This window comes from Vulpes lagopus, chromosome 23 (assembly GCF_018345385.1).
Source record: "Vulpes lagopus strain Blue_001 chromosome 23, ASM1834538v1, whole genome shotgun sequence".
Lineage (NCBI taxonomy): Eukaryota > Metazoa > Chordata > Mammalia > Carnivora > Canidae > Vulpes > Vulpes lagopus.
This window is the reverse complement of record NC_054846.1, coordinates 55,216,365-55,242,028: the sequence shown is the minus strand read 5'-3', so window position 1 is coordinate 55,242,028 and position 25,664 is coordinate 55,216,365. Positions and strand designations below refer to the sequence as shown.

Sequence of the window (25,664 nt, the reverse complement as noted above, 5' to 3'; positions counted from 1 at the left end):
TGGAATTTTGAGGTGATGAATGAGTGTAAAAAGTATTTCAATTCCAAGTATATTGCAATTATAATGCAATACAAAACTATCATTTCTATTGGTGACAGATCACAGATACTGCTAAATAGTACTGTGATTTTTTTGCTTCCCTCCATGACAGAAAGAAATGCTAAATTCCAATTAGAGGTTAGTGAAAACAGGATGTAATTTTTTTCCCACTCTAAGTTCATGGACCACCCCTGCCAAACTCTTACCATGGAGCCTTTGGGCTCTGTGGAGCCTGTGCTAAAATTCTCTAGGTCTTCTGGCCTAACTCCTACTCTATTGCTGGTTCTTCCCGCAGGCACTTACTGTAGACCTACTAAGCGATTGGAAGTTTCCCATCTCGTATGTCACATAGTCCAGAAAACTTCTTATGAGATAGGTGTTATTCTTTCCACCTTGCAAAGTAACTGAGACTCAGGGAGGTTAAGTGATTTACTGAAAGCCACACAGCCAGTAACTGATCAGAGTCCTGTCCCACCAACTCCTTTGTCCCCAGCTGAGGTCTGGGGACCAGAATGTCCAATACCACAGGGGAAAGAAAGTAGAGGAGGGAGGGGTGAACAAGGAACGCTCACATTTATGGAGAATACACTGTAATCTTGAGATTGTGTTCTGTGCTTTTCATCCACTCCTTTAAAACTTACAACAACCCTGTGCAGTATTACTCTCCCTGGTGTTTTTTTGTTTGTTTTTTAAGATTTATTTATTTATCTATTTATTTATTTATTTATTTGAGAGGGAGAGAGCATGAGCATGGGGAGGGGGAGGAGCAGAAGGAAAGGGAGAGAATCCTCAAGCAGGCTCTCCACTGAGCTCAGAGCCTGAGGAAGGGCTGAACCCAGGACCCTGAGATCATGACCTGAGCAGAAATCAAGAGTCCAAAGCTCAACCGGCTGAGCCAGCCACGTGCCCCTCCCCATTTAATATTTTTTTAAAATAACAACATATGTATCATCATAAAACAAATTCGAAATTACAATAAGTTAAAAGAAAAAACAAAAATCACCCATAATCTCACCACACGAAATACTTCGGTATGGTGTCTTCTAGATACACAGACACACGCCCACACCACTATAGCAATAGGAAAACTGGGCCAAGGAGGTAGGGTAGCTTGCCCAACCGGGTAGGAGGAGCAAGCCCCGGTCACCTGTGGGGGGGGGGGGGGGAGCAGGTGGGTTGCTTCCTCCTTCGGCACTGCGCAGGGCAGCAGTTACAGTTACCCAAGATGAGGAGTGCCCAGCCTGGCCAGGGAGCCACGGCAGGAAGCCCCTTCCGAGCGGCTGTCACAGCAGGGCCCCTAGACCTCGGCAGCCCAGCCCCCTCGGAGACGGTCCGGAGGACGAGGCCCCGCTGGGGTGCACAGTGGTGCTGGTGGCTGGTCCCCGCGGCCTCCTGCTGGGCGCTCACTTCCCGTTGCCACCTGTCCGGGCTGCTCCGCCTGGGTCCGCGCCCATCCACCCCCCCAGCCCTGAGGTCGGGGTGCGGTCCGCGGCCGTCCCTCTCAGTGCGGGTCCCCTCGGGGTCTCTCCCCTGATGCCCAGGACGGACCCTTTCCCTTCCTGTCCATACTAAGGCCCCTGCGTCTCGTCCTGGGAGAAGGGACTTTACCCGATGGAACATCCCACCCAGGGACAAATGGGGACCCAGGCTTTGATCTGATACCAGTCAAACTCTCTCCCGAATCTAGGTGACCACCCTTTAGGTTTAGGGTGTTTGTTAAGACACATAAAGCGATGTAAAGGATAATATAGGGACACCCACGTACCCTCCACTCAGTACACGGCAGCCCCTCAAACGCGGAGCCACCCAGACGCTCCAACATGAGATAAAAATTTAAAAGGAAATCATTATACGGCATGTATTCTGGAACCTATTTTTTTCACTTAATCTTGTGTTTGTGAGCTTTGTCTGTACCGATGTGTATGCTCAATCTGGTTCATCTATTTTTGCTGCTGTGTAGTTTTCCACTTAGTAAATGTATGATGATTTATCCATTTTCTTAATAGATTCCTTTCATGGTTTTTTTTTTTTATTGCTATACAATGATGCTTTTCTTGAGGTTTTTTCTTCTTCTAAAATGAATTTTAGGGACCCCTGGGTGGCTCAGTGGTTGAGTGTCTGCCTTTGGCTCAGGTGGTGATCCTGGAGTCCCTGGATGGAGTCCCGCATCTGGCTCCCTGCATGGAGCCTGCTTCTCCCTCTGCCTGTGTCTCTGCCTCATTCTCTGTGTCTCTCAGGAATGAATAAATAAATAAAATATTTTAAAAATGTAGAATGTTAAAAAAAGAAAATATAGTGAATTTTATTGAGGTATATCATATAAAGGAGAGAACATACCTATTTTTAGGTTTTAAAGCTGGTGAGTTTGACAAATGTATGCATTGGTGTGCTTACCACTGTAGTCTAGTACAGCACATCTCCATCACCCGTCCTCACCCTTGTGCCCCTCTGCAGTTAGCTGTCCTCCCCACCTCAGCTCCGCCTTTGGGCCACTCTCTGCTCTCTGTGTCCCTAGAAGTGAGTTTTGCCCTTCATGAACTCTGTTAGTGGACTTGGATAGTACGTCTTCTTTGTGTCTGCCTTCCTTTCCTCACCCCAGCACCTTTGAGATACTCACAGATTATTGTGTATACAAATAGTTCTTCCTTTTTATTGCTGAATACATGGAAATACACTCATTATATGGAAATACTACAATTTGTTTATCCATTCAACTGTTAGTAGGCATTTGGGTTATTTCCAGGTTGGGACTATTATGAATAAAGTTGCTATACACATTTTGCATGTATGCACACACATGTGCACACATATATTTTCATTTCTTTTGGGTGAATACTTAGGAGTGGAATTTCTGGGTGATAGAGTAGATAGATGTATGTTTAACTTTATAAGAATTCACCAAACTGTTTTCCAGGGGCTGTACCATTTTACATCCCCACCAAAAATGTATAAGAGGCAGGGCTCCAGGGGCACCTGGATGACTATGTTGGTTAAGCATCTGACTCTCGGTTTTGGCTCAGGTCAAGATCTCAGGGTGGTGAGATAGAACCCTGTAGGGCTCTGCACTCAGCATGGAGTCTGCTTCAGATTCTCTCTGTCCTTCTTCCTGTACCCCTTCCGCTTGTGCTCTCTCTCTCTCTCTTAAATAAATAAATAAATCTTTCTTTTATTATATTTTTAAAATGTTTTATTTATTTATTCATGAGAGACTCACAGAGAGAGGCAGAGACACAGGCAGAGGAAGAAGCAGGCTCCATGCAAGGAGCCTGACGTGGGACTCGATCCTGGGTCTCCAGGATCACACCCTAGGCTGAAGGCGGTGCTAAACCGCTGAGCCACCCAGGCTGCCCTAAATCTTTCTTTTAAACAGAAGTTTATAATTTTTTTCTGTTAAGACTGTGCTTATTGTGTTCTATCTAAAAAAATCTTCACCTACCTCAAGATGGCAAAGACTTTCTCCTATGTTTTCTTCTAGAAGTTTTATGTTTACCTTTTTTCTTAAGACTTTATTTGTTCATGAGACACACACACAGAGAGAAGCAGAGACACAGGCAGAGGGAGAAGCAGGCTCCATGCAGGGAACCCGATGTGGGACTTTATCCCAGGACCCCAGGATCACACCCTGGACCGAAGGCAGATGCTAAACCACTGAGCCACCCAAGTGTCCCTACATTTACCTTTCTGAGTTAGTTTTTGTGTCTAGTGTAAAGCAATGGTTGAAGTGCACTTTTACATATGGATATCCAATGGCACCTGGCTGGCTCAGTGACAAGAGTGGGTGACTCTTGATCTCAGGGTTGTCAGTTCAAGCCCCATATTGGGTGTAGAGGTTACTTAAATAAGTAAAACTTTAAAAATACATATGGATCCAGTTGTTCCAAAATCATCCTTTGAAAAGATTATTTTTTCTTGCATTGAATTAACTTGGCACCTTTGTCAAAACTCAATTAATCAAAAATGGGTGGATTTACTTCTGGATTCTCCATTTCATTAATCGGAATCTATCCTTAAGCCAATACGATTCTGTCTTTATTACTGTGGCTTTATAAGTAAGTTTGAAATCAGGTAGTATAAATCCTCTTCGTCCTTATTTTTCAAAATTGTTTTAGTAATTCTAGGTCCTTGCATTTCCATATAAGTTTTTTTTAAGTTTTATTTATTCAAGTAATCTCTACATTCAACATGGGGCTCAAACTCAGTACTTGAAGATCAAGAGCTGAATGCTCTTCCAATTGAGCCAGCCAGGTGTGCCCATATAAATTTGAAAATCAGTTTATCAGGGGGGCTTAAGTGGCTCAGTCAGTTTGGGCATCTGCCTTTGGCTAGGGTCATGGTCTTGGGATCCTGGGATGGAGCCCTGCATTGGGTTCTCTATTTGGCAGGGAGTCTGCTTGCCCCTCTATCCCACCCCTCACTCCTGCTTTCTCTCTCAAATAAATAAAAAAAATCTTAAAAAAAAAAAAAAAAAAAAGAATCAGCTTGTCAATTTCTGCCCCTTAAAAAATCCTGCTGGGATTTTGCTTAGGATTATGTTTAATGAATAGATCGACTTGGAGTGAATTAGCATCTTAATATTTAGTTTCCCAATCCATAAACATGGTATATCTCTTCATTTATTTAGCTCTTCTGTAATTTCATCAATGCTTTATACTCTTATGTAAGGTCTTGTACATATTTTGTAAAATTTATCCCTTTTTTCTATTTTCGATGCTATTGTGAATGACATTTTTTAAAAAGGTTTTATTTACTTATTCATGAGAGACACACAGAGAGAGAGACAGAGACATAGGCAGAAGGAGAAGCAGGCTCCCCTTGGGGACTTAATCGCAGAACTCATGATTCTAGAGTCTCCAAAGGCAGGCTCTCTCTCAACTGCTGAGCCACCCAGGCATCCTGTGAATGACATTTTTAATGTGATTGTCCAATTGCTTGTTGCTAGTAAAAGAAATACAATTTATTTTTTTGTATTCACCTTGTATTCTGAGTACTTACTAAATTCACTTAGTAGTTCTAGTAGCTTTTTTATAGACTACTTTTAAGATTTTTTATGTTAATATAAAAACATAATTTATTCACAGACAACATGTTTTACTTTTCCTTTCCAGTTTATGCCATTTAAGTTTTTTTCTTGTTTTATTACATTATCTAGGATCTCTAGTATAATGTCAAAAAAATTCCTTTGAGTTTTGAGGCAGATTGTGCACTTCTTTTATCTGCACTTGATTATTTTCCTCACACACTTATCAGCAGAGATTTTCTGAAGGCTTGACCTGGGCTGTTGAAATAGCCCCAGTGATTCCAGTTTTATTTCTAAAATCTGAACTCTCCCTATCCCTCCAATTATATCTGACTCTCCTTTCCTAGAGGAAGCTTCTGATTTAATCAGACCTGAGAAGGGAGCCTCCTCTCCCAGGTTTTTGTTCATGTAGCTCCACCCTTGTACTTACCTAAATCCTTTCCACCCTTCAATGTTCAGCTTGAAAAAAAAAAAAAAAAAAGCCCCTTCTACAGGAAGCCCTTCTGTGAGCAATTCGCAGGGCATCGTTCTTTTTTACATTATTTGTTGTTCTGACTACATGTACCATTCACTGAACATCTTCCATGTACTATTATCTCACTTAGCAATTACAGCTTCAGACTACAGGCTCCTCTTTGATGGAAGTTGCACCTGCTTTAGTCCCAGTTTCACCGCACTCAGCTTAGGGTCTTCTTGAAGGCAGGGCTGCTGCTTTGTGCTGCCTTTATTCCTTTGTGCATAACAGGAAAAAAAGGAACCTTTCCTGTGGTCTGATGTATGTCTATGCCAAAGGTAAGGCTGGGTAATTAGAGTTCAGGCCAGATTTCGATTTCCACTTGTCTCTGCTGCACATCTTCAAAACCTGCATGGCCATAAGGGTCAACTATACCTCAAGGAAGCAATTAATAACTGAACAGATCATTCTGAAATATGTATTTTAAATATAAATATGTAGGTATTATATATATTGAAGCTCAGAGAGGTTAAACTACTCACCTGAGGACCCAATCGGTTTTGTCCTGGGTCTGTCGGTCCCCAAAGCTCAAGGAAACACTGCCTTTGCCTATCTCCCTCTCTGGTCTCAACATTAGTCCAGCACTTTACATGTTAGTAAGAATTTTTCATGTTCACAGTTCTCTTTCAACCCACAGTCAGCCACTTCTGGAGTTTACTCCAAGATTTCTGCAGTCTGGGGTGAATGTCTTCCCTTGTTCCGGGATTATGTCTCTAACCCTAAACCCCTGTCCTAGCTGGAGTGTTATCAGAGTCCAGGAAGCAAAGAATAGGGAAAGGTAAGGATTCTGGTATGAGATCAGACTGTTTCTACTTGGCAAATGACTTCCTGGAAGAATTTGGACTTTTTACTTAGCCTCATCTGTAAAATGGAAGTCAAAATATCCAACCCTATAGGAATGATGTAGAGGTATGTGAGCACTCCTTCCACTTTGCTGTGAGCAAGGATTATGTCTCATGTCTTATGTCACACACAAGAAGACTGCAGCATTTATTTACAGGGGATTCTTAGTGACGTTTGTCAACCCTATGACAGGAACTGCTTTTTCTCTTGATCTTGGGCAAGTCTGTTCCCGTCTCTGAGCCTCAATTCCCTGTCTTTTAAATGGAGACAATAATACCTAAATAGCCATAGGAACTATCATTTACTGGATATTTACTATGTGTCGGGCACTGCAGTGGTTTGTGGGTCTATTAGAATTTAATCATCACAATAGGCTTATGAGGTAAGTGCTATTAATATCCTCCATGTCCCAGAGGAAGACACTGAAGCCCAGAGAGATAGAGTACTTTGTTTATGAGTCACTCAGCTGCTAAGCAGCAGAGCTGGGATGTGAATCCTGCTTTGCAATTCTCTAAACTAGGATTTCTCAACCTATTTACATTTTGAGATAATTCTTTGTTGTGTTGGATAGTCCTGTGCATTACAGGATGTTTAGCAGCATCTGTGGCTTATACCCACTTGATGCCAGTAGTACCCATCCCCCAGTTGCAACAACAAAATATGTCTCCAGATATTGCCAAATGTTCCCTGGCGAGCAAAATCACCCTTAATTAAAAACCATTTGTCTATACTCTAGAGTCCTAAACAATGTCTTTCCTCTGCAATATGACCAAGCTAGGGAAGCTTCTTTCCCCACAAGAGTCAGTAAAGGAAGTCAACTGCAGACAAGTACTGCATTGATGATAATACTGTTTCATATATGTTACAGCCCATTTCCACTTACAGAATACCTTCTCATACATTAGTTTATCTGAATATTCCAGGTGAAGGAACATATAGACAAAGATGTCTAGCACAGTCCCCAGTGCTTATTAGGTAAAATCTTGATTTTTCTTTTATTGGCTAGTTGAAGCAATGATAGTTTAGTGGGGTTAAGTGACAGTTCCAAGTTTACACAGCTGGTAAGTGGGTACTGTCATTTGTCATGTCTATTAACCTGTTAACTATTGTTCTTAGGTTTTCTACTTTAATCCAAAGAGTTTCTGCTTTCATTGGGAGGAACAACGTAAATCAGAAGAGTTAGAATCTTTGTTTCCTGGAGTTGAAAGGAGCCTCCAGGCTATTAGCTCAACTCACTACTGTATGGTATTCAATCCAGGGAAGGGTTGCCAGGGTGGCTAGTTAAAATTGAATTTCAGGTAAACAACAAATAATTTTTTTTCAACAAATATTTTTTTTTTCAACAAATAATTTTTTAATAGAGGTATGTCCCATGATGATATCACTAATATCAAAGACAACTGTGGCCCTGATACTCCCTCTGGAGAATGATGAGCAGGGCTCAATTGGCCATGCAGTCAGAATGGAGCACTTATATTCTAAGGGATTAGAGAAGGGGTTTCTGACTGGGCTTTCCCATATTGCTGAGATGGGTCATCTCCTCTGTGGTGGGAGCCTACCAGATGCAGGGGTCCAGACAGTCCTTGGGACATTCAGAAAAACAATAGATGATGACCATGAGGTCAGTCAAATGACCAATGCCTTTTGAACACCTACTCTGAGCCAAGCATTTCTTTTTGTTTTTTTTTTTTAAAGATTTTATTTATTCATGAGAGACACAGCAAGAGAGAAAAGCAAAAACATAGGCTAAAAGGGAAGCAGACTCCCTGCAAGGAGCCTGATGTGGGAATTGATCCCGGATCCCAGGATCACACCCTGGGCCAAAGGCAGACGTTCAACCCCTAAGCCACCTAGGCATCTCTGAGCCAAGCATTTCTTACACCCAAAGAATACAAGAGGGAGGGCAGCCCAGGTGGCTCAGAGGTTTTAGCGCCACCTTCAGCCCAGGGAGTGATCCTGGAAACCCGGGATGGAGTCCCACGTTGGGCTCCCTGCATGGAGCCTACTTCTCCCTCTGCCTGTGTCTCTGTGTCTCTCATGAATGAATGAATGAATGAATGAATGAATGAATGAATGAATGAATAAAATATATATATATATATAAAATACAAGAGGGATAAGACAATATCAATATAGCAATATCAAGGAAAGTGAGAAAATTTTCTACCCGTGCAATCGGAGGAAGGAATAAAGAGAATATGGCAAGAAATTGAGGAACATAAAGCACAAGGACTTTGAATGGTAGACTAAGAAACTGAGCCTTTACTCCAAGAATAGGAATGGAGGACACATTGAAGCAAAATGTTGATATGGTCAGGTTTGCTTTTTGGACCATCATTTAGCTTGTGATGTGAAGGATGGATTGAAGGAGGGAGTTGGAACCAAGATGATGAGCTAGAAGGATGAGAAATCTTGAGTTAGGATAATGATAGCAGGAAGAAGGAGAGGGGAGAGATTTGAAAGATATTAAGATGTGGGGCTTTGCGTTCCTGCCCCCCCCCACCTATTAGGACTATTTGTTCTCCCCTTCTTCTATGTTAATGAAACTCTCAATTTTCATCTGGGCACATGGCCATACAAGTAAAAACTTTATTTCTCAGTGATCCTTGTCTGAGTGGCTATTTGGTTAAGTTCTTCTGACCTGGAGGACGTCCTGTAGTGCCCTAACATAAAAGTAGAGGATGGAGGGGCACCTGGGTGGCTCACTTGGTTGAGCACCTGACTCTTGGTTTCAGCTCAGGTAAATGATCTCAGGGTGGTGGGATTGAGCCCCATGTTGGGCTCTGTGCTCAGCTTGAGATTCTCTCTCTCCCCCTCTCTCTCTCTGCATCTCCCCCTCTTCACCCATTCTTAAATAAATTTTTTAAATCTTCTTTTAAAAAAAAGATACAGGGGGATCCCTGGGTGGCTCAGCGGTTTGGCGCCTGCCTTTGGCCCAGGGCGTGATCCTGGAGACCCGGGATCGAATCCCACATCGGGCTCCTGGTGCATGGAGCCTGCTTCTCCCTCTGCCTATGTCTCTGCCTCTCTCTCTCTCTCTCTGTGACTATCATAAATAAATAAATTAAAAAAAAAAAAAAGATACAAAGTTGAGGTGGTCAGCTCTCTTGGGTTGTGCAAATGATGTCACTATCCTAGGGATGGCAGAGCCATTAGCCTAGCTAAAGGTCCAACTTTTACATATGGTAAAGTTGTGGCTTTACCCACTGAGCCACCGAGGTGTCTCCTTTCCCCTAACTCTCATTAAAGTTTCAATTCTTGGGTGCCTGGGTGGTTCTAGTCGGTTAAGCGTCTGCTGGGCTCAGGTCATGATCCCAGGGTCCTGGGATGGAGCCCCACAGCTGGCTCCCTGCTCAGTGGGGAGTCTGCTTCTCCCTCCTCCTTTGCCCCTCACCACCTGGTGCACGCGCACACACTCTCTCAAATAAATAAAATCTTAAAAATAAATAAATAAAATAAAATTTCAGCTCTTGGCTTAAATGGCATTCATCAGGGAGATTTCTGAACTCCCGAATAGCTCCAGTGCCAGTCTCTCTGTACTTCTTCCCTGCGCTTGTCATAATTATGTAATAATTGGTGTAATTATTTGTTTAATGTTTGTCTTTCCCACTAATGTTTGTCTTTCCCACTATTCTCTAAGTGCCATGACAGCTAGGAACATGCCTGTTCTGTTCACTGATGTATCCCTAGGACGTAGTGCAGAACTCGACACATAAACAGTGCTGAAGACATATTTGTTAATGAATGTCCCTTTCAACCATAACTTTCCAGAAAGTACCCTCATCAGTATACTCTCTTCTTAGCACACTCTAGCCCAGCTCAGAGAGGTCTTCCTTTCTTGAAGGACCTGGGACCAGTTGATGTTGGAAAAGGAGAAGTCAGCCAAACACAAAAAGGCCTTTTTCATACCCACAGCGAGAAGTGACCCTTTTCCAAACTCCTAACTCGTGGTCTCTGGTTTGCTAATCTACTCTGAACTAATAGCAGATAGCTAAGGGAATAGTAATAAGACTTAAGCAGACAACATATTGATTAAAAATTAAGCTTGGCAAATAAAGTACTAAATGCTAAGATAAAACCTGATAAAGTATATTGCTTATAAACAAAGTGTTAGAAGATAACTAAAGTGTTAGTTGAAACTCAAATATTAACTACTCAACTGTTAGCTGATTACCAATAGATTAATTTAAAACTAAATTGTTAGCAGATACTGATTAGCCAGTGATGAAGGTGACAGTTGATAAGGATTTAAAGAGATTTTTTCCCCCTAGGAAACCCTTGCACAGTAGAGGGGACATGGGAGCATCAAAAAGCTGATAGAGGGGATCCCTGGGTGGCGCCGCGGTTTGGCGCCTGCCTTTGGCCCGGGGCGCGATCCTGGAGACCCGGGATCGAATCCCACGTCGGGCTCCCGGTGCGTGGAGCCTGCTTCTCCCTCTGCCTGTGTCTCTGCCTCTCTCTCTCTCTGTGACTATCATAAATAAATAAAAAAAATTAAAAAAAAAAAAGCTGATAGAGCGTAGGAATGACAGCCTAATTGGGCCTGCAGAATCCTCAGCTGGACTTTAAATTTCTGGGGGAAACTGTTTGCTCATCTTTGGTTTCTAGATAGATTCTAGTCAGGGACAGTATGGAGCTGGTGCTCGAAATGCTTACTTTATAATTAAATTATATATGCTAAGGGCCAGGCACTGTGCTAAGGAGAGGAGAGCAGTTGCTTAAATAATAATAATGTAGTGAGTGAGTGGTGTGTGAAAGGAAAGGTTGTGGGGTTTGTAAAGGCTCAGTGGAAGAGAGACAGTATGTCAGGGAGAGATGATGAGTTTCGTTCTGGACATGTTGAACTGAAATCTCAGTAGACATGCCTCGTAGGCAGGTGACTATGAGTCCAGTGTAGATACAAGGTAGAGATTTGGGTGTCAGTAGGGCATAGATGGCGGGGTGCCTGGGTGGCTCAGTTGTTAACTGCCTGACTCTTGATTTCAGTTCAGGTCATGATCTTAGGGTTATGGGATTGAGCCCCATGACAGGCTCCATGCTCAGCTTAGAGTCTGCTTGAGATTCTCTCTCCTGGGACGCCTGGGTGGCTCAGCGGTTTAGCGCCTGCCTTCAGCTCAGGGCCTGATCCTGGAGACCCGGGATGGGGTCCCATATTAGGCTCCCAATATGGAGCCTGCTTCTCCCTCTGCCTGTGTCTCTGCCTCTCTCTGTGTGTCTCTCATGAATAAATAAATTTTTTAAAAAAGTTTCCTCTCACTATTCCTCTGCCCCAACCCCTGCTAGCTCTAAATAAATAAATAAATAAAATGTTTTTTGAAAATAGGGCATTGATGGTGGTCAAACAAATGAGATGGCTGTAGAAGGGTACAGGGAGTGAGAAGGACCAGCCTGTTACCCCAAGGAAGATCAAAAGGAAGGAGTAAGCAGGAGGAAGAGATATCAGCAGATACTGAGGAGGAAGGAGCACTCAAAGAGAAAGGGGGAAAACCAAGAAAGGGAAGAGGATGAGTCAGGGAAAGGAATGCAGTCGGCAATGTCAGATGTGGCTGAGAGGTCAAGCAAGACAGGTCAGAGAGAGGTCCACTGAGAACGTGGTTCCGAGGTGTCCATCAGGAACATTTCTGTCATTGCTGCGTTTCATTGTGTGTGTGCACACAGCATATGCGGAGCTGGAACTTGGAGCAGGGTGTGTAAGGGCACCCTGGAGGCCACCATAGTGGGGCTCGTGGTCACTCACAGAGAGCCCTCATTTACTCTGGGTAGCTTTGGAGAGGGACCATTAAGGGACACTGCAAGAAGGATAAGCACAGTTTAACCCTTTCATTGTCCAGTGGGAAAATGGAAGACAGCAGAGAGGAAACAATTTGCTTGGTCTAGGAGTCAGGGGCACAGCCAGGACTTAAATCTGAGTCTCCCTTCTAGAAGAGTGACCTTGGGAGGAGTGGACATGAAATTCTTATTGGCTAAGGAATTATCAGTCAGTGACTTTGTCTATCACCTCAGTTTTTAGCTGCCTCTTTTTATATTTCTATAAAAAAATACTTTTTTATAGAATATATATTCTATATAAATATTTTACATACAAAATTCAAACATTACAGAAATACTCAACAAAGACAGTGAAGATCTCCTGTTATCCCCTTTCCCCTGACTCCCTCATTGACAACCACCATATTAAGGTGGTCTACGGGCACCTGAGTGGCTCAATTGGTTAAGTGTCTAACTTTGGCTCAGGTCTTGATCTCAGGGTCCTAGGGTTGAGCCCCAGGTCAGCTCTGCCTTTCGCTTCCCACTGAGCCAGTCCCTCTGCTTCTCCCTTTTCATGCTCTCTCTCTCAAATAAGTAAATAAAATCTTAAAAAAAAAAAAAAGTTTGGTCCATATTCTCTCTCTCCCTCACTTAACACTAAAAAATTTTGGTAAAAATATTATACTTCCTTATTCTGGATTTTTTAAATAGTATTTTATTTTGGGATATCTGGGTGGCTCAGCAGTTGAGTGTCTGCCTTGGGCTCAGGGCCTGATCCCGGATTCCCAGATCGGATCCAGTCCTGCATCAGGCTCCTTGCAAGGATCCTGCTTCTCCTCCCTCTTCCTTTGTCTCTGCCTCTCTCTGTGTCTCTCATGAATAAATAAAATCTTTAAAAAATAAATAAATAAGAAAAAATAATAATAAATAAATAAATAAGAAATAAAAGATACTGCCAAATCACCCACTTGTGCCAGTTCATTGTCCCACCAACAGGTATTATGAATGCCCATCTCCCCACACCCTTACCAGCTATGGGTATTATCATTTAAAAAGTCTTTCCAACTTTAATGAGGCTGAATATCTTCTCATAGCCTTATTATCCTTCTACAATATTCATTGAATTATCTATTTATAACCTCTGCCTATTTATTATTTTTGAGTACTTTCGGTCAGTGAGTTCTTATTGGGCAATAATGATTGGCTCAATAAAAAAAAAAAAAAAAGGAAGTCTTTGTACCAAATTGCTAACAGTATTTATTTACCTCCAGGGAGTGAGATATAGAAAATGAGGAGGGGGATATCTTCATTTTTATTTTACATCATTCTGTGTTATTTTACAATCTATATGCATTACTTTTGTAATTTAAAAAAATAATACAGAGAAAAACAATTACAACAACAAATAAATCTTTGGCCTGGATTCTCAATGGCTGGAAATTCATGTTGGGCACAAGTTTTTATTGATTACAAGTTATTTTTTGGTTTATATGCAAAAAAATTATTGAATGACTCCTAATAAGCTGGCACTGCCCTAGGCACTTTAATAGATCTTTCATCCTCATCCTCACAACAGCCCTGTGAGGTAGGAAATGGTCCCATTTTACAGAGTTCTTAATAGGCAGGAGATTATTGCTTGATATACTTCTATTTGCCACATGTTTTCACGGGCTAGAGGTTCTTATTGGCTGGTGATTCATTGGTCAAGAGCTCTCATCAGCCAAGAGTTCCGATAAGTTGTTCTAAGACTCAAGTAATCCAAAATACTAGAAAATTTCCCCCTTAGGAGTAATAGGGAAGGTGGGATAAAAGTGGAGTCCATAGGCCCTCCCTCCAAGCACCATTGAGCACCACTGAGTTTGCTTTGGTCACCTATTCAAGGTGGAAGACGGAGGGAGAGTAGGGAATGGGACAGTGGGAGAGGAGAGAAAGTGGTTATAAGTCTTCTCGCTTCTTCAAGATGAGCTTCCTCACAAGTGCTGTGATCTGGGGCCTGATATCTTCCACCGACACAGTTGGGTCCCAAGCCCCTACTACCTTTCCATCTGGGGCCACTAGGTATTTCCAGAAGTTCCAGGTGGGCTCCTTCCCAGAAGTCTCTAGAGAAAAAGGAAGAAAGAGAGCAAAGTGTGCTTCCCCTGTGTCCCCTCTCCTGGAATTCCACTACCAGTGTCCATCCTTCCCTTGAAGCAGTGGTTCTGTTGGTAAGAATTAAGTTTTTAAAATCCTGATGCCCAGTCCACACCCAGACTACTTTTTAAAGATTTATTTATTTACGATAGACAGAGAGAGAGAGAGAGACGCAGAAATACAGGAGAAGGGAGAAGCAGGCTCCATGCAGGGAACCTGATGCAGGACTCGATCCTGGAACTCCAGGATTGCACCCTGGGCCAAAGGCAGGCGCCAAACCACTGAGCCACCCAGGGATCTCCACACCCAGACTACTTAAATCAGAATCTCTGGTAGTAAGATTCAGGGATCAGTATTTTTTAAAAGCTCTCCAGGAGATGCCAGTATGGCCCCAACGTTGAGAACTATTGCTTTAGGATTCTGTTAAGTAAAAAAAACAAAACAAAACAAACAAAAAAAAAGGATTCTGTTAAGTGTTTGATAAAAGCAATATCAGCTCCTCCTTTCTTAATGATCTCAAACTACTGAATAGTCTACACCTATTCTCTAATGAAATCTTAATGGTTTCCAAATGTTAATCTGTGGACTGGCTGCATCTGAATCATGGTGGTGGTGGGGAGATGGTGTGGGGAGGTGGTTAATATAGACAGATTCTTGGGATACTCGGGTGGCTCAACAGTTGGGCATCTGCCTTCGGCTTGGGGTGTGATCCTGGGGTCCTGGGATCAAGTCCCGCATCAGGCTCTCTGCAGGGAGATGTTGGTGTCTCTGCCTCTCTCTGTGTCTCTCATGAATAAATAAAATCTTTAAAAAATATGTATATAAAGATTCTCAGGCCCTGCTTCAGTAGGTCTCAGGCTAACCCACTTTTAAGAGCTCCCCAGTTGCTTTTTTTTTTTTTTTTTAATGATAGTCACACAGAGAGAGAGGCAGAGACACAGGCAGAGGGAGAAGCAGGCTCCATGCACCGGGAGCCCGACGTGGGATTCGATCCCGGGTCTCCAGGATCGCGCCCTGGGCCAAAGGCAGGCGCCAAACCGCTGCGCCACCCAGGGATCCCTCCCCAGTTGCTTCTAAAGCAATATTAGATTTGATCTATAACTATGAGACCCGGAAAAAGTACTAATAAAAACATAGGGGAATAAACAAATACTAGGATTGACTCATAGAACAAAATTCAAATCTGCCTTGGTAAGGGATCCTTTGTTTGCTATACTGTTGTTTTTCATCTACTCCTCCAGGCGAATGGGGGGTGGCGGTAGGGATTTGAAGGCATCAGAAGCATGGAGCAGGACAGCAGCATGGAGCCCAGAAAGGAAGAGAAAGGCCCAAGGGAAGAAACAGGGCCATAGTGACAAGGTTGGCCTATGACCCCCACCTTGTGGTTCCGAGGCTTCTGGGGTTGCAGAAGGGATCTATTTCTGAAATATTAAGGTCTGGTATTTTTTGGCTCATGGCCTCCAGACTTGGCCCCTAACTCAGGGCGAGAGTCGCCCGTCCTGTCCCCTCTTGGCCAGCCTTCTCTGGGGATGTGGCTTGTTTTCTCTATCCTAAGCTCGCCTGATGCACACTGACGGCACCTGAGGGCCGGGTCTCCTTTAAGCAGCCCCGCGAATGAAAACAGGGTCCCAGCGAGGCCTGCAGGAGTGGGGGGGGGCTCAAGGGCCGGGTGGGGCTGCTCTCGATCGCCAGCGCCCAGCGCCAGCGCCCAGGGCCAGGGCCCGTCACCCAGCCGGCCAGCGGCTTCTCCTAAGGGGCTGCGACCGCAGGGGACTCACGGGTCAGGTACTTGAAGGCCGGGTGCGCCCCGGTGCCCGTGACCGCGACCTTGCTGAACATGGGGAAGGAAACGCCGTAGGTGCGGCGGGCGAAGCTCTCGATCTCGCGGTCGCCGTCGGGCTCCTGCTGGCCGAACTGGTTGCAGGGGAAGGCGAGCACCGTGAAGTGCCGGGGCCCCAGGTCCCTCTGCAGCTGCTGCAGGCCCCGGTAGTGGCCGTCCGTGAAGCCGCACGCGCTGGCCACATTCACCACCAGCGACACCTGTGGCAGAAGCAACCGGACACACGCAGCCTGAGTGGTGGGGCCCTGGGTGCCCCGGGGCCTGACCTCCAGTGCCGGGTCGGGGTCGCCCCGGGGGCCCCTGACCTCCAGTGCCGGGTCGCACGCAAAGGCAGCACCCAAATGGGCACCAACACGCCCACAGAGGCGCCCCACATCCCACGTGCACACGTGCGCGTCTGAACAAAAATACATTTAGCACACATCACACAAAGCCCACCAACACACACATTTATAGAGGTGCACCCACGGGTGCGCTCACGTCCTGAGGTAACGTCGGGGAGTGCAAAGGTGGATGTGCGTTCAGGTTTGGGCCTAGTCGACCGCGCTCATCGCCCTCGTGGCCTCCCTTGCAATAGAACCACTGGAAACCCACGAGGGCAGGAGCTACATCTGCTTCACTCCCAGGCGTGACACACGGAAAAGGCTCAGAAAGTGTTTGCTGAATGAATACATGTGCACACGTACACAATCACCTGCAGGGGTTGTAGACAGACATGGGGTTTCTTCATAAGAGGCCCCCAGGGTAACCCCATTTTGCCCCTCTCCCTCCAGCACACAAATATCACTTTCTTGAGTCACTAGACTAAACCTTAAATGTATTATCACCTTATAATAAATGTGTTTAACTATAGCCTTTAGGTGATAAATACAAAGCTGGCTGATAGAACTCAATTATAATACTGCATTTAGAATTTTGGCACCAATGCTGTTTTTAGCTTCTAGTTATACATTGTTAAAGAATTCTTAGGGATCCCTGGGTGGTGCAGCGGTTTAGCGCCTGCCTTTGGCCCAGGGCGCGATCCTGGAGACCCGGGATCGAATCCCACGTCGGGCTCCCGGTGCATGGAGCCTGCTTCTCCCTCTGCCTCTGTCTCTCTCTCTGTGTGACTATCATAAATAAATAAAAAATTTAAAAAAAAAAAGAATTCTTAAATCTTACCCTGTGTCTGGGCAGCCCAGCCCCATTCCTTTGGCCACTTCTTTAGAAGAGCCAGGATTATACTGGCTGGCTCCATAAAGAGAGTCCCCTCCCATAGGGAGCCTGGCCACGCACAGGCACAACTGCTCAGGCTACACACGGTTTCTCAACCTCAGCACTTCAGACATTTTGGGTCAGATATTCTTTGTTACATGGGGGCTGTCCTATTCATTGTACAAAGTTTAGCAGCATCGCTGGCCTCTACCCACCAGATGTCTAGTTTTGACAGTCCAAAATGTCTCCAAACATTGTTGCATGTGTCCTAGAGTAGGTGAGAACTACTGGGCTGAATGGTGAGAACACTGAGTTAGAACTCCCTTCCCCTGCTTCCACCAGGTAAGGAAGGACCCAGTCCATGGGGCCACAGGTCATTAGGACAACCTCTCTCATTTGTGTCAGCATGTCATAGTCTGCCTGTGATGGGGAGAAACTAGGACCCTTAACTCCCTTCCCTAGTTAGGGGTCTTTCTCTTGTTTCTCTGCTGGATCCCTGAGCAATGAGAGCATGAAAGGTTGCTTATTTTTAATTTACATCTTGTGCATCTGCCACTTTTTTGGAAGGAAATTCTACTTGTCCTTCCATACCTGAAACCTATAAAGTTTATCTTTAAAGTGACCAAAACATGGATGGACAGACACATCCAAATGCACATAGTTTATATATATATCCAAATATAGATACAGACTCAGGTGTGCACATAGGAGTAAACAAAGAAAACATTAGCACATACACTACACTCAGGCCTCTACATGTGTAAGCTCACGTCCTAGACAAGCACATTCCCAGGCAGTCACTTATGCATCATACTCAACACTGGTCCGAATGACAGCCTTCCCAGTTGAGCCTGAGGGCACAAACCATACAATCTTGCTCATGGCTTTGTCTCTGGGATTGGACTCAGTGCCAGGCAGGTACTGGCAGCCAGCAAACCTTTTTCAATTTTTAAATTTTTTTTTTTTTTTTTTACCTTTTTCAATTTTTAAAAAGACTATGGTAAAATACATATAATGAGCTAGTAGTTATTAACAGCTTCCCTGAAATGCCTGTTTCTGATTTCCCTTTAAACCTGGCAGTTAAGGGCTTGGGTTTTAGAACTGGACTGCCTGGGTTAAAATTCTCACTCTATCTCCTAGTAGGTATGTGACTTTGTTCTTTTTTCCTATTGTTCTTTCTTTCTTTCTCTTTCTTCTTTCTTTCTTTTTTCAATTTTTTTCTGATTGATTTATTGGCTTCTCATTCCCATGAGTGAAAATCCTTGGCTTTTTAGGAGTTACCAATGACCTAGAGTAATTTTTTTTAAGGATTTTATTTATTTATTCATGATAGACACACACAGAGAGAGGCAGAGGGAGAAGCAGGCTCCATGCAGGGAGCCAGATGTGGGACTAGATCCCGGGACTCCAGGATCATGCCTGGACCGAAGGCAGGCGCCAAACCGCTGAGCCACCCAGGGATCCCCCTGACCTGGAGTATTAAAACATTCAGAATTCTGGGATAACTTCTCTGGATCTGTTCCTCACATTCTGAGTACCTTATTCTGAAAATAAATAGACTTTGTCCTATTTATGTCTTAGTACTTAATACCACCGTACTAAGAATTACCTTGTTCATTTCTTTGTTCCTGTTTATTGTCTCTCTCTTTTCCATTTCAGATACATTTTATTAAAGGGAAACTTGTCTGTTTTCTTCACCACTGTATCCTAAAGACTGGCCTAATACTTAGTATATAGTAGGTGCTCAATAATAAATAATGAATGAGGGCAGCCCTGGTGGCGCAGCGGTTTGGCACCGCCTTCAGCCTGGGGCGTGATCCTGGAGACCTAGTATAGAGTCCCACGTTGGGCTCCCTACATGGAGCTTGCTTCTGTCTCTGCCTTTCTCTCTCTGTGTCTCTTATGAATAAATAAATAAGATCTTTAAAATAAATAAATAAATAAATAAATAAATAAATAAATAAATAAATAAATAATGAATAGCAGAGTTGGTCAAGTGCTAAACCTGGGGCTTTGTCATGCCAACACTAGAAGGAAGGAGAGACCGGATGGAGAAGGCCTTCTCCTACTGGTTCTTTGTCCTCAGTCCTGGATGAGTTGCCCTGCTGGGTACAGTGCTTCTGATGGAGGAAAATGTTGGGGTTCAGAGCCAACAACCAAGAAACAATTCTTAAGACATTGTCGGTGCAAAACGGTGCTTTTATTAAAGCACAGGGACAGGACCCAGGGGCAGAAAGAGAGTGGCTGATTATACACTTTCAAGTTGAGAGAGGGTTAGGGATAGCACAAATCTCCAAGGCATTTTGGAAGCAAGGTTTCCAGGATCCTGAGGGGGCTAACTATTGTTAGGAAAAGGTCAATTATTACTACTTAGTAAAAACCCAGTCATGAGACCCAGTCAAGGGTGCTTCTGATATACACCCTTCAGATGTATATCAGTGGCTCATTTGCTTGGACGATGATTGCCAACCTGTATCTTGGGGGGGTGGCAAGAGAAAAAAAAAGTTTCCAGAGGAATTTTTATATGTTAAAGCAGACTCAATGGATCCTGGGGGTCAGGCTAAGATTGTCTTTTGTTCTTAGCAAAGTGTCAACAACATCGAGGCAGCTGAGCTCCTAGAGGAAAGTCACTCTACCTGTTTCAAGGACTTGTCAATGGGTTGTAGCAGCAAAGAAATTTAATGTTTTCTTTTGCCTTTGTTTCCCACATCACTTCCACACTGTTATCTCATTTGAAATTCACAACACATTAGGGAACAATTAGGACAAGGAACACCAGGACTCCCACCATAATTTGGCATTTTAAGGTTTAGAAAGTGCTGATAGCCATTTCTTTGTGGTCCACCCAAATCTGGATGCTGTACCTATGTGTCCATTACCAGCTCCCCACATTTCCCACACCAAGGCCCTAGGTAGGTCCATCTTTTTTTTCCTCCTTTTTTGCCTCAAGCCCATTTTGAGAAATGGACTGTGAGTGCTCTTTATTACACACAGTGCAACATCTAGGCCTCTGAATATAGCGTTCAAGGCCCCTCTTGGGCCCTCCCTACTCTCTCCAGTCTCATATTCCGCACTCAGCGTCACGCTTGATACTCCTGCCAGCAGAGCTGCTCGAAGCCCACCCACCCCTCCTCCTTCCTTGTCCGTGTTGGTTTGCTTCTGAGCCTTGGTATGAACAGTTCTTTGCGTGGAATGCTCTTCTTGGGTCTTGCCACTCACTCTTGTTTCAAAGACTTACCCAGGCCCATTTTCCCTGTGCGTCCTCTCTGAGCTAGCTCCCGCCTTGGTGAGGAGACAGCTGTCAGCCTTGGGGGACTCTGGTAGCTCAGCCCCACTGCCATCTTAGGGTTTCGCCTAGAGAGGTCTACGGATGGATGGGGGAGTCCCCTCTCCACTCTGGTATGTGGAGCTGGGCGAAACCCTGGGCAAAGGCCTTTCCTCTGGGGCCTTGGTGTGGGCGCTGGAGCAAGGTGTGCGCGCACCTGAGCGGGTCCCTGCCGGGCTGCACGTGGCCTCCGCGGGGCTCTCAGAGGCCTGGGGAGCAGCACGGGCCCAGCGTGGGGGCGAAGGGGGCGGCGCTCTGCAGCCCGGGGGACAGGGGCTGGGCCGGCCAGTCTGACTCCCTAGCCCAGGGCCGGGAGGGGAACCCGCGCCGACGGGGTTTCAGGTTTCCCTGCCCGGGCCGGGGCCACGTCGCCGCGGGGCTGAGGGGGGGGAAGGGAGAGAAGGCGGGACAGGGGGCCCCGGGGCTGCCGGGGGGGGGGGGGCTGGGGGGCAGCAGGCCGTGCGGGGGGGGGGGAGCAGCAGGCCCTGCGGGGGGGGGAGCAGCAAGCCCTGCCGGGGGAGGGGGGCGGGGGGGGGCAGCAGGCCCTGCCGGGGGGGTGGGGAGCAGTAGGCCCTGCGGGGGGGGGGGAGCACAAGCCCTGCCGGGGGGGGGGCGGGGGGGGCAGCAGGCCCTGCGGGGGGGGGGGAGCACAAGCCCTGCCGGGGGGGGGGGGGGGGGGCAGCAGGCCCTGCGGGGGGGGGGGAGCAGCAGGCCCTGCGGGGTGGGGGGAGCAGCAGGCCCTGCAGCGGGGGGGGCAGCAGGCCCTGCCGGGGTCGCCCCCCGCGCCCGCACTCACCGAGCCGCGGTATTTCTCCAGCGACACCAGCTTGCCCCGGATGTTGACCGCCTGGAAGGCGTAGAAGTCCTGCTCCCGGGGCGCGCAGGCCGCAGCCCACAGGAGGAGCCACGCCGCCACCAGGGCCACCATGCCTGGCTCCGAGCAGGCAGCGCTGCGAGGGCGGAGTGGGCGCGGGGGGGGAGGGGGCAGGAGGGCGGGGGCGGCCCCGGGGAGGGGCGGGGGGCGGGGGCGGCTCTGGGGAGAGGCGGGGGCGGGCCTGGGCGGCTCTAGGGAGAGGCGGGGCGGGCAGGGGGGCCCGGGGGCGCGGCGGGGGACCGGGCAGGGGGCGGCCGGGTGGGGGGAGGACCGGGAGGAGGGGCGGGGACGGCCCCGGGGAGGGGGTCGGGGCGTGGGTCCGGGGGCCCGGGCGCGCCCCGCCCTCTGCCCACGGGCGCGGGTCGCGGCCGGGCCTCAGGTGCCCCCCCTGCGCCGGCCCCCCGCGCGCCCCGCAGCCCCGCAGCCCCGCAGCCCCGCAGCCCCGCAGCCGCGGCAGGGAGGCCCCGTCGGGGTGCAGGCCGCCGCGACCCCGTAGCCCCGGGGCACCCGCGCACCGACCCCCCGCGGAAGGGCAGGGAGAGAATGGGGTGAACTGAGGGCAGAGAGGAACAAAGGAGTCCTGAGGCCCGCGGATCGGGACTCCTCTGCTCTCTAGGACTTGCCTCGTTGCGTTGTCCTGTCGGTTTGCTCTTCTCCTTAGTGTCCCTTTCCCGGTGGCTGCGACCTCTCCCAGGGGCTATTGGCATCCCTCCTGAGCGCTGGCCCACTGACAGGCACCTTCAGGGTCTCGCGATGAGCTCGTACCAGGCAGTAGTAAATGACCTTACCTTAGGGCAGCTGGCCCCCTCAAGGTCCTGAAAGCTTTCCTTCAAAATTCCTTAGAGTCTCAGGCTACCCCTAACCCCCACTAAGAAATGTATCGTCAGTCACCCCTCAGGACCCTCGTGCAGCTCTTTCCGTCCACGAGTCCTATCCCTGTGCTTTAATAAAAGCACCTTTTTGCACCAAAAAGCATCCCAAGAATTTTTTCTTGACTGTTTGCTCCTGGTCCATGACTTCAAAGTGCTTGTCAAGTTGAATGGTGTCTACAAACTTTAGGTGAATGCATGTAGGTTTCCTGAGAGGGATGGCACAGAGAAAGGGAAGAGAAGACAGAAAGGGCCTGTTGCAAGTTGGGTTTTGGAGAAGCAGTCAGAGATGGAGGTTACGGTGCAGGAATTTTTGAGGGAGCACCCTTGGGATCAACATCTGTGGAAGGGAGGGAGGGAACAGGAGGGGGCTCCTACTGTAGGGTCCAGAGCTCCTACAGGCCAAAGACCAGTGTTGGCTGACCCCCTGGGGACTCTGGAGCTACAATGGCCCATCACAGTAGTCCCCCAGATAAACTAAAATGGCCAGACTGGGGTTTTATATCCCTGCTTCACCAGTCCTTGAATGTGGGGCCAACTAGGAAGGTGACCTTGTCCCTGGAGGGGCTGACAGTTGAAGGCCTTCCACTGACCGCCCTCCCAGTAGCTGGTGTCTCAGGTGTTTACTGATGGGGAGTCTGAGCAGCATATCACAGTGTCTCACACACTCAGAAAACCCTTACTGAGCTCCACAAAATGCCGAGCATAGTGCTGGGTGCTGATGCTCTACTAGCTCTTCAGGACCTCACAGGCCACTGTGACAGTGCAGCTGGGGCGCAGGAGTGGACGAGCTCCTGGCTCCAGGGGTCCCAAACAGACCAAGTTTGGCCACCTGTTTGTTAACTGATAAAATCCAAAGGCAGAGAGATGTATGGGAGTGAAACAAGAAAGGAATTTATTCAGGAAGGCCACTCCTGGGAAGACAGCAGACTAGAGTCTCAAAGACTGTCTGTACAGAGCCACAAGTGCTTCCATGTTTATATAAGGAAAACGTGGGACAGAAGTGGGTGGGATGTGCAGGTGGGCAGTGGCAGATTGATCACTGTCTTGGAGTCAAGTTATGGTCAGGGTCTTACTGGCTCAGGGCAGTCCTGATTGCCTGAGAGGGTGAGTTGGGTTCCCATCAGGGGATGCTTTGCCTGCAAGGTCTTCAATCCAAGCTAAGAGACAAACTGGAAAAAAAAGAGCCCAACTGGAAAATTTGAGATCAAAATGGAGGCAGCTGAAGTCCTTTTTAAGTTAATATCATGGCTACACACTCCTATAGTCCTTCGACAAACACTTTATTGATTACCTGGTCTATGCCAGGTTCTGTTCTAGGTGCCTCTATGTAGTGATGAACAGGACAGCAGGGTCCCTCCCGGGGGACACAGGTATTAACTAATTCATAAACAGGTCTATAATCACTGCTGTGTTAAGTACCGTCCTAAACCAGCCTGCTGCGGGGAGGGGGCATAGACAAGGAGGCCTTCCCAGAGGAAGAAAAGTTTGAGCTGCACTCTGAAGACTAAGTAGAAATTAGCCAGGTTGAAGCCAGGAAGCAAGTGCAAAAGTCCTGAGGGAGAGAGAAACATGGTGCACTCAAGAGTACAGAAGGCTGGTCCTGGGTGGGGCAGAGAGAGCAAAGGGGAAGGAATGAGGCGGGTAAGGGTGAGGTCACACAGTACTGGTAGGCCACAGTAAAGAGTACAGTCAAGAGTAAACCAAGAAATGATCATGGTTATTTATTTATTTGTTTGTTTGTTTGTTTGTTTATTTATTTATATTTAGAAGGTGAAGAGGGGAGGGGCAGAGGAAGGAGAGAGAGGAGGGGGAAAATCTTAAGAAGACCCCATGCCCAGTGCAGGTCTCGATCACATGATCCTGACATCAGGACCTTCGCTGAAATCAAGAGTCTGCTCTTAAAACTGAGCCACCCAAGGGCCCATTGTTGTTATTTAAAACAGGGGAGTGGCAGCGAGTCCTATGGTGTGGAAAGGTCTCTGGCTGTTCCAAAGAAAGTGCATAGAAACAGGAAGAGCACGTGTGTTCTGGACACTGAGGTAAAGGAAACTCTGGGTTCTTAAGCCATGAGCAGTGGTGAACCTAGCAGTCAGGAAAGTTCCTGGAGGTGGTGACACTACAATCCTGTCTTCAAGGAGGGATGAGAACTCTGCAGGTTAGGGAAGAGGAGGGGGAAATGTGAGCCTGAGAGAGCAGGGCCTGTGAAGGCCCGGAGTCTACAAGGGGCTGCTTGGCCGTTGGCATAAGAAGGTAGAGGGTAGATGAGATTGGGGGGTCGTCAGGGCCACATGGAGGGGGTCATCAGGGCCACGCCGAGGAGCTTGGGCTTTGCTCTCTGCTGTGATGAGCAGTTTTGGAAGGTGGCCGCAAGCTCACAGTCAATGAAACTGAAAGCCAGGCCTTTAAAGTCAGAGCTGGGCTCCTTCTGCACTGCCAGGGTGGCCTCTCTGCCCAGGAGCAGCAGCCTTCTCGGAAGAGGCAGAGAAGAGAAAAGGTGCCCCCCCCCCCCCCACCTTGGGCCGGTGCCGCCTGTCCCTTTCACTCAGCCTCTCCCTGCAAGTCCCAATGATGGCGGTCCGCAAATTCTGTGCCATACAACTGGGAGTTTTGCAAGCTTGGCCAAGCTATTTCCTGTTAAGACCCAGATGGGACGCCTGGGTGGCGTGATTCTGGGCCCAAGCAGAGAGAGAGGAGGGGGAAAATCTTAAGAAGACCCCACGCCCAGTGCAGGTCTGGATCACATGATCCTGCACTCAGTGCAGGATCGAGTCCCATGTCGGGCTCCCCGCATGGAGCCTGCTTCTCCCTCTGCCTGTCTCTGCCTCTCTCTCTGTGTCTCTCATGAATAAATAAATAAAATCTTAAAAAAAAAAAAAATCCAGATAGGTAGGCATTTCTACTAAGCAGGGAAAAAAAGTAGTGGTGAAATGTTTCTCTTCTGGGATCTATCCTCCTCCCCTAGTCTGGTGACTTTTATTACTTGTCTATGCTAGAATCTGATATGAAATGCTATTGATTTTAGCCATCAGTGAATATTTTGTCATTTTCTTTTCAGTCCACTATGAATTTTTTTGTGTTTCTGAAAGAGCGCAGCTGATTCCAGGTGGTCTCTCTATACAAGTAGGAGACCCACAGGCACACATATATGCACACGCAGTTCTTAGCAGAGCACCTGAAAGGGCAAGGGACTCACTCCTAGATACCCTGTACTCCTCTTCCCATAATAAGCTCAAAGAAGCTTTTCCTGGGTACTTAGAATACCCATTAA

The 25,664-nt window shown here is 47.0% G+C and overlaps 1 protein-coding gene across 1 annotated transcript; it reads right to left on the bottom strand.

Annotated features, from left to right (window-relative positions):
- Positions 1–13,398: 13,398 nt before the first annotated feature.
- GPX7 (glutathione peroxidase 7) lies at positions 13,399–21,628 on the bottom strand. Its single transcript, XM_041739176.1, has 3 exons — positions 21,447–21,628; positions 16,070–16,331; positions 13,399–14,260 (listed from the first exon to the last, which is right to left on the bottom strand). Exons 1-3 carry the CDS (start codon positions 21,576–21,578, stop codon positions 14,097–14,099), a joined length of 558 nt encoding a protein of 185 aa, XP_041595110.1. The 5' UTR covers positions 21,579–21,628; the 3' UTR covers positions 13,399–14,096.
- Positions 21,629–25,664: the final 4,036 nt, after the last annotated feature.

What these genes read in the sequence shown, in the direction of transcription:
- GPX7 (XM_041739176.1), bottom strand. Translation starts at nt 21,578, where the DNA reads ATGGTGGCCCTGGTGGCGGCGTGGCTCCTCCTGTGGGCTGCGGCCTGC. An exon ending in TGGAGAAATACCGCGGCTCG is followed by an intron (nt 16,332 to 21,446) that starts GTGAGTGCGGGC and finishes CTTCTGCCACAG; the next exon opens with GTGTCGCTGGTGGTGAATGT. An exon ending in GGCCTTCAAGTACCTGACCC is followed by an intron (nt 14,261 to 16,069) that starts GTGAGTCCCCTG and finishes CTTTTTCTCTAG; the next exon opens with AGACTTCTGGGAAGGAGCCC.